This window comes from Papio anubis, chromosome 11 (assembly GCF_008728515.1).
Source record: "Papio anubis isolate 15944 chromosome 11, Panubis1.0, whole genome shotgun sequence".
Classification (NCBI taxonomy): domain Eukaryota; kingdom Metazoa; phylum Chordata; class Mammalia; order Primates; family Cercopithecidae; genus Papio; species Papio anubis.
Genome location: NC_044986.1, coordinates 34925250 through 34942335, shown reverse-complemented (window position 1 = coordinate 34942335; position 17086 = coordinate 34925250). Strand labels below are relative to the sequence as shown.

Sequence of the window (17086 nt, the reverse complement as noted above, 5' to 3'; positions counted from 1 at the left end):
GGATTGCTTGGCCTGGGAGGCTGAGGTTCAGTGAGCTGAGATCCCGGCACTGCACTCCAACCTGGGTGACAAAGTGAGACCCATCTCAAAAAAAAAAAAAAAACAACAACAAAAAAACCGGGTATGGTGGCTCATGCCTTCATGCCTGTAATCCCAGCACTTTGGGAGGCCGAGGCGGGTGGATCACGAGGTCAGGAGAGCGAAACCATCCTGGCTAACATGGTGAAACCCCGTCTCCACTGAAAATACAAAAAAATTAGCTGGGTGTGGTGGCGGGCACCTATAGTCCCAGCTACTCAGGAGGCTAAGGCAGGAGAATGGTGTGAACCCAGGAGGTGGAGCTTGCAGTTACCTGAGATTGCGCCACTGCACTCTAGCCTGGGCGACAGAGTGAGACTCTGTCTCAAAAAAAAAAAATTTAAAAAACGTGAAACCTAACTTGGCCCATCTCTGAAATGATTTGAGGAACTTGCAAGAAAGTCATTTGCTAGTGCACCCTAGTTTGTACTTTGGACCCTAATTCCCAAGAACCCTCCTCCCCACCCACCAGGGACTTCAGGAACAGTCAAAGCAACATTTCAGCAATCAAAGTTTGGGGATCCTGGTCTAGTCTCCTAGCTCTCATGTCCCCAGGGAAGGCCAGTGCTTAGTACACCTTGGGTTGTGGTGAGAGAGACTCTCCTCTTGGAGGCTCTAACAACTGGGTCCAGACTGCTTTAGCCAATGAGAAGTCTATCCAGTGGTTCAAATCTCAGGGAATCCATGATCCAGCAACACCTCTAGCATATACTCACTTAAGGCAGTATCTGGCAAGAGCTTTGTAAAAGAGAATCGGGGGAAAAAAACAGGGAAATGACTTAAAGCCTACTAAATGAAACAGGGAGGATGAAACTGTGGAAGATCATATTTTCCAAAAATGACTGCAAAAACATTTCTGGTCTTATATGCTTTTCCAGAGTATTGCTACTCCCCCATTGAAAGGAGGAGTTAATTTCTTTTCACCTTGAAGCTTGGTGGGTCTTGGCGACCCCTTCAATGAATAGGATATGGCTAATGTGATGCCGCGTGACTTCTGAGGTTAGGTTAGGAAAAGTGGTACAGCATCCCCTGTCAGAGATGGGAGTGAACAAGTCTTCTGATGGTCCCAGATACTAACCTTTCAGTAATCCCAGCCTTTAGGTCTTTTAGCTCAGGCTTCAGACATCATGGAGCAGAGACAAACCATTCCCTCTGTACTCTTTGAGAATTCCTGACCCATACAATCCTTTGGCTTAATAAATGGCTGTTTTATGCTACTAAGTTTTGGGGTAATTTGTTGCACAGCAAGAGATATTCAGAATAGGAACCCTGGCTTGAGGGGTTCTCTTTGGGCATGTTCTCTTTGCAACTGCCAAAAGGTAAGTCCAGACCCTGCTGTGAAGCCTAGCCCTCCCCTGCCAGGTGCTTTCTGCATATAGTCATCTCTCAGGGGTCCCACTGTTCCTCCCTGTGACAGCACTTACCCTTCCCCTTCTAAGTCCGTTAGGCTTGTTTTTAAAGATCTGAATACCAATTGGGCACAGGGTTTTAGCTCTTTTTCTGAAGTTTCTTGGGCCCAGATAAATCAGGAGGTAAGTTATTTCAGTTTTCAAACTGGTTCATATGGTGAAGGCATATGCAGTGGGGGAGGGTAACGGGAAGTGGGGATAAAGGAAAGAACCTAACTTCCAACACCTTTGTCTTAGTTCTGACCTACAGCCACTTGTTGTACTTAAATAATAACATGAGTGCAGTTAGAACCTTCACTCTCAGTGCCTTGATAGAACTGAATCATTTTACTTCCAACAACAACCCTCTGATCAAACTCAAAACGGGAAAAGCCAAAACTATAGGAACTTGACTATCTTGTACACTATTGAAATATAAACACTTAGAACAGTGTCTAGATATAGTAAGCACTCAATAAACATTTATTGAATGAAGCAATAAACAAATGAATTAATGACAGAAAATTCTTCCCTCCTTCTAGAGGGCAATATGTAATATCAGATTAGCATAACATGCTTAGAAGACTACAGTATTCAATAGGTTAACATTCTATTACATTAGGTAATATGTTTTCAATCTGCTGAAAGTAAGTGTTAAAACTTACTTTACCTTGAGGGCAGAGACCATGTCTTATACCACTTTGTATCCCCAGCATCTGACACTTTGCCTTAGGTACTCGCTAAATGCTCAGTGAATATTTTTCACTAAATGAATATCAAACAGGGACTGGTAGAAATATTTCAAATCATTTAGTTCTCCTAGGCTTTGCCTAGTGAAAGGCAGTGACAGATAAGGGTGCTGGCCAATGCACCTGCTCCCTGGAGGGATCAGATTGGGATGTAGTAGTTCAGAAGTTCTGAGGCTTCTCAGCCTATCCAACTCTTGAGAACAAGAGAATTCCAGATGCTGTTTATAATCTGAGTATGACATTGGGATGGATACAAAAAAGGTGAAGCCTTCCACTTCAGCTGTCAAAACTGATGTTCTTTGATTTCTTCAAATAGGATTTCCTTTCAGAGCTATAAATGAGCTATTCATTTGTCTGTTTATTAATTCATCTTGTATTTATTGAGAGCCTGCTTATTACAAATTTTTTCCAAAGATTTGTTTAATTCGCTCAAGAAATAGCAAACTATTCAAAGGGTCCCCATTCCCTGGAAAAGAACCTTCACCAGGCAACCAAAGATAATAATATGTTGTAGAGGCCCATGACAATTGTAGATGTAAGATCTTCACAATTTAGAATTAACTAATACAGGATTTCAAAACGTGATCCATAATTGGCATTATGGAAAATCACTTGACAGATTATTAAAAATAGAGACCTCTGGAAGCCACTCCAGCCATATTAAATCAGAACCTCAGGAGTGAAATTAGAAACTTTAGTGAGCACCACTGGTGATTTTGATTGTCCTTAAGTCTGAGAATCACTGACCAAAGGTGTGCTGACAGCACCTACATGCAATTGCTTAATATACTATAGCTTTCCTCTCAACTTTACAAAATTAAGATCTTACTTGGCTAATTCTAAGACACCTAGGAACAGTGTAAATATGGCTTAGAATTGCCAGTGCCCCAGATTGGAATTTCACTGAATGAATATAATCATTTTCTCCCTTAAGTAACCTAAAATAAACCCCTCCAAAAAAGAAAATATCAGGTAAATCTATTCTTCCCTTACGAAACTCACAGTTTAGAAGCAATTAAAATAGAGATGCTTTAGGTCAGGCACAGTGGCTTACACCTGCAATCCCAACACTTCGGGCGGCTGAGGCAGGTGGATCACTCGAGGTCAGGAATTCGAGACCAGCTTGGCCAGCATGGTGAAACCACATTTCTACTAAAAATATAAAAATTGGCTGGGCGTGGCAGCTTGTGCCTGTAATCCCAGCTCCTTGGGAGGCTGAGGCAGGTAAATTGCTTGAACCCAGGAGGCAGAGGTTGCAGTGAGCTGAGATCATGCCGCTGCACTCCAGCCTGGGCAACAGAGCAAGACTCCATTTCAAAAAAAAAAAATTAATTAAAAACAATAGAGATGCTTTAAACCTTGATATGGCACACACAGACCCTTTTCAATTTGAAAAACAACAAATGACAGGCAACAATTGTGATGGGGGGCTTGTGACCATGCCCATCTGGACTGTACTATTTTCCTATTTTTCTACCCTGGTTCCCACGGCGCTGAGGCCCAGCTGGGACTCTGTGTCTTTTTCCTTGCCTTACCCCCAGACTTGCTCCTTTTCTTCCCAGGATACTTTTACTCACTTTCTGAATCTTCCTAATCTGGTCAGAGAGTGTGTCTAACAGGCGAGTTTTCAGGAAGTCCATCACCTTGACCACCCGGCCATCAATGTAGCAACTGGAATGAAAATAAAATAAGAATCAGATAAAATCTCAAGCAAAGGACTATAAATACATTTTTCTAGCCGGAGGTCTCTGTTGCCCGAGGAAACAAACCAGGGTTCCACCTGGGCTCTCACATTCTAAAAGGTTTTGACCCTGGGTACTTTTCAAACAAATAATAACCTTTTTATCTTCTCCATTTCCACCGCTATTTGTGGGCTAATACTGTTATTTTTTTCAGCTTTTGTCACATGAAACCCCATTGCTTACTTGATGGAATTGATGGAAATTCCATAATACAAATTGGGTAATGAGGAAAAGCTTACTTTTTTTTCCCTTGGGGAAATAATTTAACACCCATCCCATGCCCATCACTAATCCCACCTTAAAGTAATAAAGGTATGTGAGAGGTTTGAAATAATACTCAATCATTTTAATAAGTTTTTTCATACCTTTAAATAAGAAAATAAATACCAAAGCAAAAATCTGACTTAGTGTAGTGCGTGAGTCTCCAGCTCATTCCTGCGGGCGAAACTCTGTAGTCAACCTGCTACCAAAATATGCTGTGGTTGCCCACTACCCCCAGAATGAATGAACAAAGGAATGAATGATGTACACACGTGGAAGAGCCCTCTCCTAAAATAGTAACAACTTGATACTCATCGGTTTTTGTTTTGGTTTGGTTTTTCTTAGCTTAAATGAAACATTAAGTTGTGTTGACACTATGTTGTAAATATTTGACCAAAACAGGCCCATCCAGCTTTGTGGAGATATCCTTTGTGAGACTCTTTTCTGAAGACTAAGCTAAGGCTGACCCAGAGTTAGGTGACCTTTGTTACCTCAGACCTTCCCTTACCCCCATCTTGGCAAAGTTCTGAATTCCATCAATTTCTAAATGCTTGTGATTCCTGGGTGCCTTTTCCAATCCACTAAGTTATCCTTGGTTGCTGGCTAATGATAAATTATTTCACTTTTAAGAAGCAGCCACCTATCACTACATATTATAGAACTATGTGAAAATTATTTTCAATGTCAACTCGCTATACCAACATGTGATGTATTGGAATGGTTAATTTTTAAATGTTTGTTTTATTGTAAGACAGGTGCTTTCGTTGAGGTAAGGGTAGTGATCTACCCACTCAGCCTTCCTTTTGGCCTCACTTACCACTTCACGACATTTCCACAGAATCCAGTGCTTAAACCATTGGAATGTTGGAGCAAATTTGGGTTTTAGCCAGAAATATCTGAGTTCAAATTCCAGATCTGGTATTTACTAACTATATGATCTTGGGTAAGTTACATAGTCTCTATGGGCCTCAGTTTTTTTATTCTTAAATGGGGGATAATATGTCTTCTCCTCAGGCTTAATTGAGAATTAATGAGATAACAAACGTAAAGTTCCTGGCATACAGTAGGGACTGAACAACTTTTAGTTCTTTCTAATTGTCAGCTCACAAAGATGGGATTATAAACAATAGGAGACTGATTAATTAAGTTATGTGTAAATATAGAATACTATGACAGTGGAATTTCTGAGCCAGGGGATACATGTAATTGAAAATTTTTGATGGTTACTTATATCAGGAAATAAAATAATAACACATCCTTTGCCTCATCCCTTGTATAGATGCCAGACTCAGATCCAATAAACATTTATTATATGCAACACATAGCGCTGGGCATATCCATGTCCATTATCCTATCTCATAACCTGTTCATAGTAGTACTTCTTAATTAGCCCCTCTGATTTTTGAAAAAAGATCAGATACATGGCATACTACATGGAAGCCAGGCATATTGTGACAGAGTAGTGTTAAAATTAAAAATAATTTAAGCACTGCTAATCTAACACATATTTGAGGAACATGAATACTTGCTACTATATTATATGGTGACCAGGAATATAACAAGTAATGCATTGTAATTATTCTTTTATTATTTAATCAAATATATTATAGTTTCTTCTTTTCTCAGTTAGTTCCCCAGTAACTATATTAAACATCAATATTTATAATTTTTGTTAGCAACACAGATAGTTTAATACTTATTGAGATAAAAATTCCAGATGTAATTTTTCAGTATGTAGGATTTCCTGTGAAGAACCTCTCTAGCCTACCCCAATCTGTGGCCCATGGTTGAGGGTCCCTTCACTCCTTTCCTCTTTCCTTTTCTCAAGTACCCAGAACCCGGAGTTACAAAACCTTGGTTCAGTCCCTTCTTTAAAGTGGGTTTCAAAAAATCCAAATCTATAGTATTTTCACAGGGTTAGTGTACTGATCACATAAGGAAAAATGCTGAGCATGGGACCTGGCATATAAAAGCTATTAAATAACCAGATCTACCCTGTTCAGATTACTTAACGGCCCAAGGCAGCAGAAACTTACACTGAAAGGCCATGGATGGGATGCGCAGGGGGAGCATCCCTCTGGAGGAGAGCATGCTACCCGCTGTAGAACTTGGAGTGAGGAAAGTGTAGAGCAGCAAGAACAGACTCTGGATTCCCAGCAGGTGTGAGGCAGAGGCAGGGATGGAGATGGCTGTGATATGTTGTAAAAATTTGGAGTTTGAAAAGACCTTAGTGGTCAGCTGGCCTAAAGCATGTAAGCTTGATACAATATCCCTTAGAAGTGATTTTCTAGTTCTGCTTGAACATATCCAGGGAAAGGAATTAACTGTCATACACTACTAGGACTGTTTCACTGCATCACAGCTCTAATTGATGAAAAGCTCTTCTGACATGGTGCTGAAATCTGATCCCTGTTACCTCCTCTCAATGGCTAGCATTCTATCTTCTTGAACCCGGAAATAGTCCAATTGCTCCTTCATCTGATACATGGGAGATGAAATCCAGTAACCTTGGCTTAAGCTTTTTAGCCTATTCTTGTCCCCAGTTTTAACCTTACAAGCTGGATCCAATCATTCTCAGGTGGTCTTGGGCTATTCCCATGGGCTGTGAATTGGATTGGAGCAGGAGGAGATACAGGCATGGAAACTAATAAACAAAGTTATCTTATCTCAATAGTGCTGGCAAGAAATGATCTGGGTCTAAATAAGGGAGAGAACAAGAAAAGTGAAAGCGAGCAGCCATGAAGGAAGAACAAATAAAGCTTCTGTAGAGGGTAAAAGAGAGGAAGGGAGTCACTGATGACCATGAACATATAAGAGAGATTGCCTTGGAGAACACTGTTGCCAAAGAAATGTAGGTTAGTCATATGGGAATACAGTTTGTTAAGAGAGATGAAAGATACTGTCTGACATATCAAAAGTGTACAGAATATCAAGAAAGAACTACATACCAGGTAGCTGGAGATATGAGAAAGAGGTACAGAGAAAAGTTGAGACAAGAAATGTTGACGTGGGGGTCTTTTTCAGGTTATAAGTAATGGACAAAGCCATGGCTGCAGATGAGCTCTTCAGGAGAATAAGGGAAATTAAAAGAGATGTCAGAGACCCTTTAAAATGCTTCTAAAATATGGCCCTGGGCATTGCCTCTACCTTTGACCCAGCTAAGGACCCCTTCCTCCTCTAGCCTGATGATCACAGCATCTTTTTAATAACTTCAGTCTGAGTCCAATTCACATTTGAATGTCAAAGGAATCCTCACATTATACTGAGAAGTTTCAGCAACGTTCATCTGCAACCTTAAACCCACATTTATATTGTACTATGGAAATATGAACTTTGGTCACCCAGAATTCAGCATCGCTTTTAAGAGAGGGGATCATTTAACCATAGGGTATGGCCGGACGCGGTGGCTCAAGCCTGTAATCCCAGCACTTTGGGAGGCCAAGGCGGGCGGATCATGAGGTCAGGAGCTCAAGATCATCCTGGCTAACAGAGTGAAACCCCGTCTCTACTAAAAATACAAAACATTAGCCAGGCATGGTGCCTGGCGCCTGTAGTCCCAGCTATTTGGGAGGCTGAGGCAGGAGAATGGCATGAACCTGGGAGGCGAAGCTTGCAGTGAGCCGAGATCGCGCCTCTGCACTCCAGCCTGGGCAACAAAGCAAGACTCTGTCTCATAACAAAACAAAAACAAACAAACAAACAAAACCCATAGGGTATGAATTTATCAATACCTAAACCTTTTTCTTGGATATTCTTGGACAACTAACTTACTGCACTTACTCATTGTAAATGTGAAGCTTCTAAGAAAACATTCAGCATCAGCAATTTGTGGCTATTTGAAAGCTTCTTCCCAGTTACAGAGCTTTGGTTCTCTGATGGTAGTTGCATGTGCTGATAGGTCCAATCTAAATATATCATTTATATTTGGGCATGAAGGAGGTGGAGTAGTCTGTGGTGACCATTTTGTAAGAATAAATTGCTAAAAATGGTGATAACGGTGATTTCTTTTTTTCTTTTCTTCTCTCTCTCTTTTTTTTTAAACATAGCAGAATGGTCTAGAATCACCTAGACTGACACTTTTAGGTAAATCATAGTCATCCTTCAAGCTCTCTTGAAATTCAGCATCACTTAAGATCATACCACAAGTGGCCGAGCTGTTCCACTAAAAACCAAAGCCAAAAAAGGCTGTGCAGAAATAACCTTTCTGAGAACTATCACAAAGGCAATGAAGTTGAAACTTTCGTATTAATACATGGTCAAGAGGTCTGTCTCGCCCAATGCCAGCAATTCATTCCTGCCTCTAGATTGGCAGCTCACATCAAGCATGTATCCAGGGAAGTGGCAAAGATAGCAGACTATACAAAGTAAAAGGAACCACTTATCAATGCATTCACCAACTCTCCTGTCCCCCTTAATTTTACATTTTAGTTCCAGCACAATACTCTTCATCTTATTTCATTTAGTGTTGCCCTTTATTTTTATTATAAAAGAGCTAAATGCTCATTGTAGATGAATTAGAGAATGAACATGAACAAAATAGAAATAGGAAAATGGAAAATCACCTACAGTATAAGCACAACACCTAGCGAGGCTCATTGCAACATTTTGCTGCATACTCTTCCAGTTTTTCATAGTAAATAAACATAAAATTTCCCATAATTAGTTTTTCAATAAACCTGTATTCCAGATCCTATTCAACTAGCATTTAAACTTAAAATTGCTCCAAATGAGACATCCAAGCCCATCTCATGGGGATACTGTCAGAATGATTAGAGACTCCCAATCAAAGCATCTTACTCTTATTTTAATTTCATTTTGGCCATTTAGAGGTCCTCTGCCAGGGGCAGAGCTCACCTCCTTCCTGTCTCTGTCAGCCAAGTTTTAACCCCATTCCCATCCTACTGACCCCCTTCCTCAGGCCACTAGATTCAGCCTTCAGGATTGTACTACAATTAGCCACTTATGCCCATTAGGCTCTTGAAACATTTAATGAGGAGAGTTTGTTGGCTCCAGGGGCAGCTGGTTTTGTTTACCTGGCCCTTTACTTTAAAAGGAAAAACCTTTGCCCTTTATTATCTGACCCCTTCTTTTATTTCAGGTAATTGCATTAGTGCGGGCTTCCCAATGCTCAGGAATTTCCGGACTTATTTTGCTCCCTGCTGGTTTCAAGGAGGAGGGGCAGTCTGCTCAGAATTCTAACACCCAGCCTGCTGACTGGGCAGGTAATTCCAGAAAATCGGGGCCTTCCCTACTGAAGGGGAAGAAGCTTGGATAATCATTAGAAAAACCCTGTTGACCTATAAAACCTAGTCTGCCACCTCGAAGCAAACACTGGGAAAAGGCTGCTTTGAGTATTTAGGCTTTATAAATTGCACTTGCCCCTCCTCCAGAGGCCCTCAGCCTGGGCTCCTGCTGAGCACTTGGCATCAAGCTTTTCTTCTGAGGCTACATTAGTTTTCATCTTCTTTGCAATGGGTCAGCCTTCCTATCTGTGTTCAGAACTGCTTTGGGCAGGAAAGCTTAGATGAAATGAACACTGTTACAAAAAAAGTCAACCTTCCTATCCTGTGTTTCAGAACTGCTTTGGGCAGGAAAGCTTAGATGAAATGAACGCTGTTACAAAGAAAGGTTCTACAGAATACAGATGTTTCTTTGGCTTTCTTAAACCAGTTCAAATAATTCCATACGGGAATCATCTAACCTACTAAAGGGACATAGTTCAGTAAGAAAGAGTTTGTACTCTGGAAAAATGGTATAGAAAAATAGTACAGGTAAAGGTCAGAGTTGTGAGCAATACTAAAGGCAAATAATGTCTTTAATGAAAGAATGAGTGCCTGTAAGATTTAACCCACAATGAACCAACCGAAGCTCAAATGCTATGCCAATGGCTCCATTTTCTTCATCTTCTTGCTCTCCTAACTCTTTGCACACTTTGGGTCCTGCGCCTCAAGCCCAGACCCTTTTCCCCATATATCCAGAGTTGTATGTGGAGAGGCACTGAGTGTGGGCAGAGACTCAAATCATCTTGATCCCAGCGGTGTTAAGGAGAGGTGTACAGGAAGCTGGGAAAGGAAAGGGGTAGGGAAATCATACACAGCTCCAGCCATTGGAGTGGGCTCTGGGGAGGGACCTCTCAAAATGTTCAGAATAGTAGCAGGTGACGGCACTAGAATTGTGGGCAGAAGTTGATCCATGTGCTTTTGGTCTGAAACTTACACAAGTTGTGGGGCCCTCTTTAAGAAGAGGAAATCAAAAGTACAAAACAAGGCTGGGCACAGTGGCTCATGCCTGTGGTCTTAGCACTTTGGGAGACCAAAGTGGAAGGATTTCCTGAGGCCAAGAATTTGAAACCAGCCTGGGCAACATAGCGAGACCCTCATCTCTACAAAAAACAAAAAAATTAGCTGGGCGTAGTGGCACAGGAGGATCACTTGAGCCACAGAATTTGAGGTTACAGTGAGCTATTATGGCACCAGTACTCCAGCTTGGGTGACAGAACAAGACTCTCTTAAAAAAAAAAGTTAAAAAGCATTTTTTAAACTACAAAACACATAATACGTACAAAAGTAAATATTTATATCGAATGACAAATCACAGCAAACTCCCAGAAACTTAGAGAATCGAATTCCTTTCTTCTGAGACTACTTCAGGCAATTTACCAGAAATGTTTACATAATGCTTCCTCATAGCAATCTGCCTCCATCCCCTTACTACCTAGAACATTCTACAACTCTCAGCACTCATAGGAATCCATGCAAGAGAGGGGTCTGAAGCTTAATTCATTAGCTTCATGGTAAATTTAAATTGTGAGGCATCAATAACAGGAATGATAGGGTCTAAGTTGCCAGAACCCAACCGTCTATGTGCAGTATTTTAAAAAATTCAGTGTTTGCAGCACTATTCACAATAGCAAAGACTTGGTATCAACCCAAATGTCCATCAGTGACAGACTGGATTAAGAAAATGTGGCACATATACACCATGGAATACTATGCAGCCATAAAAAAGGATGAGTTTGTGTCCTTTGTAGGGACATGGATGCAGCTGGAAACCATCATTCTTAGCAAACTATCACAAGAACAGAAAACCAAACACCACATGTTCTCACTCATAGGTAGGAATTGAACAATGAGATCACTTGGACACTGGGGCCTATTGTGGGGGTGGGGGAGGGATAGCATTAGGAGATATACCTAATGTAAATGACGAGTTAATGGGTGCAGCACACCAACATGGCACATGTATACATATGTAACAAACCTGCATGTTGTGCACATGTACCCTAGAAGTTAAAGTATAACAACAACAACAACAAAATTCAGTGTTTGTAAACTGGGGGTTGCTTATACTGTTACCATATTCTTTCCCTGGCCTCTTTTCATGTAATTGTCATTGTGGCAGGATAGCACAACTCAACTATAATTAAGTTAGTATATTACTAACTAGGAGAAAATAGAAAGGTGAAAGAGGAAGGGAGGAGTCTTACATATATTAAGTTCCTTCTTATTTGCTATTTTACATGTAGTGTCATTTAATCTTCATGAACACTCTCTATTTTGCAGATTAGAAACTACAGCTCACATGGTATTAGTAAGTAGGAAACCAGAGATCATATAGGCACTAAGTAACAGATACCAAAAACTTTTCCTTCTGTACTTTGATCTGCCAAGTATCCCAACAATACAGCACCATGCTTACTTCATTGGTCCTGTAGTCAAGTAAAATTGTTTTTCAGCTGCCTTTAGTCTTGCCTACTTCAACCAAATTTAAACAATATTGAACTAAATGCAAATTTCTCAAGAAAACAAAACAATTACAACAAAACCAACCCCAAACAATAACAAAAGCAAAAACCGGGGTAGATAAGTAAAAGCATGGAGGTGGTAAAACTACCCTTTTCTTTGTGAAAAAGTTTTTCAAAGTGTTTTAGTAATTGTTATATAAAGAAAAGGGGGCTCCATCGTCAAATAAGTTTAGGAAATGCTGGGTTAAAATCAAATTAAGTAGTACTTCCTGTTTCAGCCATGATAGAATTGAACAGCAACCAATTCAGGCTGTGATTCTTGAGAGACGGTAGGGCACATGAGGCGAACTTCAGATCCCATTCACCTGAGCTTGCTCCTTGGGACAGGGTAAAGACAGTTTACTGATTACCAAAAATTTGAGCTTTCCTTCCATAGTGCTGAGCTGTTGCCAAGAAGCAGGTGCCCAGCCAGAACCTACATTTTTGCCCCTCTTACATGGTAGAGGCAGGGGAATGCCAAAACAATGTGAGCAGAAATAATGTGTCACTTCAGGGCTAAAGTAGATGTAGGTGTTTTTCACTTTCGAGCAGAAATTAAGAAGCCATGTCTTCTTTGTAGTGTCTGTCCCCATTGCCAGCTGAATGGAAAAGTCTCTGAGGAAAAGCCACAAAATGGTAACTACCTGGGTCCTGGAATGGCCACATGTGAGGCCATCCCCGAGGTACATCAGCATTGGACTGTCACGTTAGTGAGAAACAAACTTCTACTGCCAGGCCACTGAGATGTGGCGATTTAATTGTTAAAACAATTTGTGTTATATTAACTAATATATGGGTATTCATTACAACAAAACACCTTTATACCAATCAATCTGTTCGGCCAACAGTTCATAATAAAAGAGGTTTCCCTTTGAGAAGAAATTCTCCTTGTACGAAAATTAAAAAGATTATCCTGGAGAACTTACTTACAATTCTAGTTTGAATTGACTGAGTGTCTATCAGTGATTGGCTGAATAATAACTTTCATTCTAATCCCATGCAAGAACAGTTGATGAGGGGAGATGTTATTCTTATATTTCTATATTTAGACATACTGAACCTGGTGTAAAAACACAGTGACCAAGGTGATTACTAATGACCAAAAAGGACATGGAATCTAGAATGTTGGAAGGGAGGCCAGTTAATAAAGGTCACATATCAGTAGGTGGCAGCCTTTTGACTACATAGAATATTCTCCATTAGGCTTCTAGATACCTTAGTTTTCACTCAGGGACAGCCAATAGTTTGAGGTAGATTTATTGAGACATTCTCATTATTTTGTATCTCACTGAGGATATGAAATCACATGTCCTAACTTGCATGCATCACAAAAGCTAGAGGTTAAACTCTAGCCTGCATGATGTTTCTTATGTCCAGACAACCCAACACACACATCAAACTGCTTTTCTACCTACACTCACCAACACCTTGTATATTTTAGTTCCTGTACCTAACTTTTACAACCAGCAAACTCAATGTCATAGAGCTATACCTTCTCAAAGGATGCTCACTGTGAAGAATATCACACTGAAAGGAAATCTTACCTCACTATGATTCTTTTCATGACAATTTCCACTTCTTTGTTTAAAAAGAAAAGCTAGTTCTCACCATATAAAGCCTTTAAAGGGATTATTTACCATGAAGATATATGTATGTGCATACAAGCCTGTGTGTAGATATGTGTTAACAGAAACAGAAAGAGATTGAGAGGGAGAGACAATCAGTTCTGTATGATGCAAATCACATCAGGACCAGGAAATAAAATTTAAGTTCCTTGAACTAGTGCTCAGTATAATATTTGAAACTGATAGATAACTCAGCTAAATTTATTCAGCTAATAGGAATTCTAATGTCATAATTGTAAGGTAAAATTTCACATGTCCCTCCATAACAGAATGCTTCTTTACCATCCTTTCTTTTAAAAGATTTCAAGGAATTTTAAGAAATGGTGCTCTAAAACATTCTATTTTTTTCCCTCCAATCTCCTACAAATTCACTGTGGTTATCTAACCAAAAAGAGTCTGAGAATTAGCGAAATATCAGCATATTATCTTCTTCTCTGTGATTGAGGAAAGTTTGCTTTGAACACAAAGAGAAAGCAAGCTGACTGCTATCATTTTGAAGTTATGTTAAGTAGGAGGGTAGATCCCCTTTAAAGAACTACTTCCTTTTTTTTTTTTTTTTTCTTGAGATGGAGTCTCGCTGTGTCACCCAGGCTGGAGTGCAGTGGTGTGATTTTGGTTCACTGCAACCTCCACCTACTGGGTTCAAGCAATTCTCTGCCTCAGCCTCCCAAGTAGCTGGGATTACAGGCACCCGCAACCACGCCTGGCTAATTTTTGCATTTTTAGTAGAGACAGGTTTCACCATGTTGGTCAGGCTGTTCTCAAACTCCTGACCTCAGGTGATCCACCTGCCTTGGCTTCCCAAAGTGCTGGGATTACACATGTGAGCTACCATGCCCAGCCAGAAATAGTTCCATTTTAAAAAGTTAATTAAAGACAGAAATAAAAAGCAATTGCTCCTTGAAAGAAACAATGATAGTTAACTTTCTAAATTAAGATCCAAAAGGGTAAAATTTAATTTAATATATTCTCATCACATATTTTAGACAATTAAAGTAGAAGCAAGTATATACATAGAATGAAAGGAAAATAGGGAATAGGAAGGTAAGAGCCAGATGAGGAAGGAAACACCAACATAGTGCATTGGGGATCTTTTGGTTCCCCCAAGCCAACTCATCTTCTCTGCCTCTGTTCTTTACATCTGGTGTATCCTACTAACCCTCATCATTCAGCAACCAGTCCCACATACACCCTTTCAGCCATCTGCTTTTTCATCACCAAGTCCATAGAGTGACCTCCCATGATTCACCAGCTTTATACCACCACCTCTCCAATCCTACCTCGGTTAGTGAAACACAACAGAGCAGCTTTTACCCCCTGCCCATTTCCAATCTCCCACTATCTAGAACCTACTCCAAATCCCCTGAGTTCTGTCACTTGAGTGGCAAACCAAGCCTCAATCTCCACTTTCATTCTCCAGGCAGTGCAACTCTTCTTGGCAAAACTACAAGGTCTACATGACTGGTTTTTGGAGACCTTCATCTGTTCAGCCTTCTCCACACAAAGCCTAGGCTTAATTAAATGGTATCTTGGCTAAAATGTGACCTGGACTCTCTCTCTCTCTCTTACCCAGTGGTTCTTAATCCTGACTGAATTTGCATTAACTAAGATAATAATTATTCAAACAAAATTTTTACTTACTAGATAGCAATCTGGACAAGGAGCTAGGAGACTCGGGTTTTCCAATCATTAGTCTTGTCACCTTAAGCAAGTCACTTAGATTCTTTTGTCTTCTTTCATCTACCTAGGTTTTTAAGCGTAGATCAAGGATGACTAATAACTAATTGTATTCTATCAGTTTTTGCCTCACATATTTTGACACACTGTTGTTAGGTGCATACATGTTTAGGATAATTCTTGGAGAATTAATCTATACATCATTATGTAATGGTGCTCTTTATTCATGATAATTGTCCTTGTTCTGAGGTCTGCTTTGTCTGAAAATAGCTGCTTCAGCCATCCTTTGATCTGTGTGTGCATGCTGTACTTCTCTCTCTCTTTACTTTTAACCTATCTGAGTCTTTATGTTTAAATTGGGTTTATTGTAGACAACATATGGTTAAGTTTGTTTTTATATCCTTCCTGACAATCTTCGTCTTTTAATTGGTACATTTAGACTATTCACATTTACAATGATGATTAATATAGCTGGGATTAATATCTATTATGCTCTGTTTTCTATTCCTTGTATCTGTTATTTTTTAATCTCTTCTGTTTCTGTTTTCTCTGGTTTTAATTGAGCATTTTATATAATTACATTTTATCTCCTCTCTTAGCATACTATTATACTTCTTTCTAAAAAGTTTTATGTGGTTGCCCTAGAGTTTCCAATATACATTTTTAATGAATCTAAGTGTGTCTTCAAATAACCCTGTACTGCTTCATATGCAGTACAAGTAATAATAGAGTATCCTAAATTTATCCCACCCTTCATTTCTATTATTCATTTCCCTTATATATATGTTATAATAACCCAGTACATTGTGGCTATTATTACTTTAAACATTTATCTTTTAGACAAACTAAAATAAGGAAAATAAAATTTTTATTTTATCTTCATTTATTCCTTCCCTGACACTCTTCCTTTCTTTATGTAGACTTGCAATTCTGACCTATATCACATTCCTTCTACCTGAAAAGCTTCTACCAATCTCTGATGCAGGGAAAGTCTGCTGGTGATAAATTCCCTCAGTTTTTGTTTGTTTGAAAAAGTCTTTATTTCTCCTTCACTCTTCATGGATAATTTTGCTGGACACAGAACTCTAGGTTGGTGAGATTTTTTCTTTCAACATTTTAATGATTTCACTCCACTGTTTTCATGCTTGCATTGTTTCTTATGATACTTCAGATCCTTGTTCATATTGCTTCATATGAATGCACTTCATTGCCTTGTTCCTGTTTAGGTAAGGTATTGTTTTCCTATTGTTTTTCAAGATTTTCTCTTTTTTCTTTGGTTCTCAGCAGTTTGAATATAATATGTCTGGCTGTAGTTTTCCTGGAATTTATCCTGCTTGGTGTTCTCTGAGCTTCCTGGATCTGTGGTCTTATATCTGTCATTAATTCCAGAAAGTTCTCCGCCATTATTACTTCAACACTTGAATTACTTAAAGCCATTATTATTTCATTATTCTTCTGCTCTGTTTTCTCCTTCTTCTCCTTCTGCTATTCTAATTATGTGTATGTTACACATTTTGAAATTGTTCCACATTTCTTGGCTATTCTGTTGTTTTCATTCTTTTACCTTTCTGAATTTCAGTTTGGGCAATTTCTATTGACCTATACTCAAGCTCACCAATTCTTTCATCAGCTGTATCCAGTCTACTGATGAGCCTACTAAAGGCATTCTTCATTTTTGTGACAATGTTTTTTATTTCTATCATTTCCTTTTGATTCCTTTGTAGAGTTTCTATCTCTCTACTTATATTAATGATCTATTTTTGCATGTTGTCTACTACCATTA

The 17086-nt window shown here is 39.4% G+C and overlaps 1 protein-coding gene across 1 annotated transcript in view; it reads right to left on the bottom strand.

Annotated features, from left to right (window-relative positions):
• The window catches only part of HPSE2 (heparanase 2 (inactive)), a 777655-nt gene that overhangs the window by 177377 nt on the left and 583192 nt on the right, over window positions 1-17086 (bottom strand). The window contains exon 7 of the mRNA XM_017944184.3: window positions 3793-3886. Coding sequence (XP_017799673.1) covers window positions 3793-3886 — 94 coding nt within the window. The remainder of the gene's footprint in view (window positions 1-3792; window positions 3887-17086) is intronic.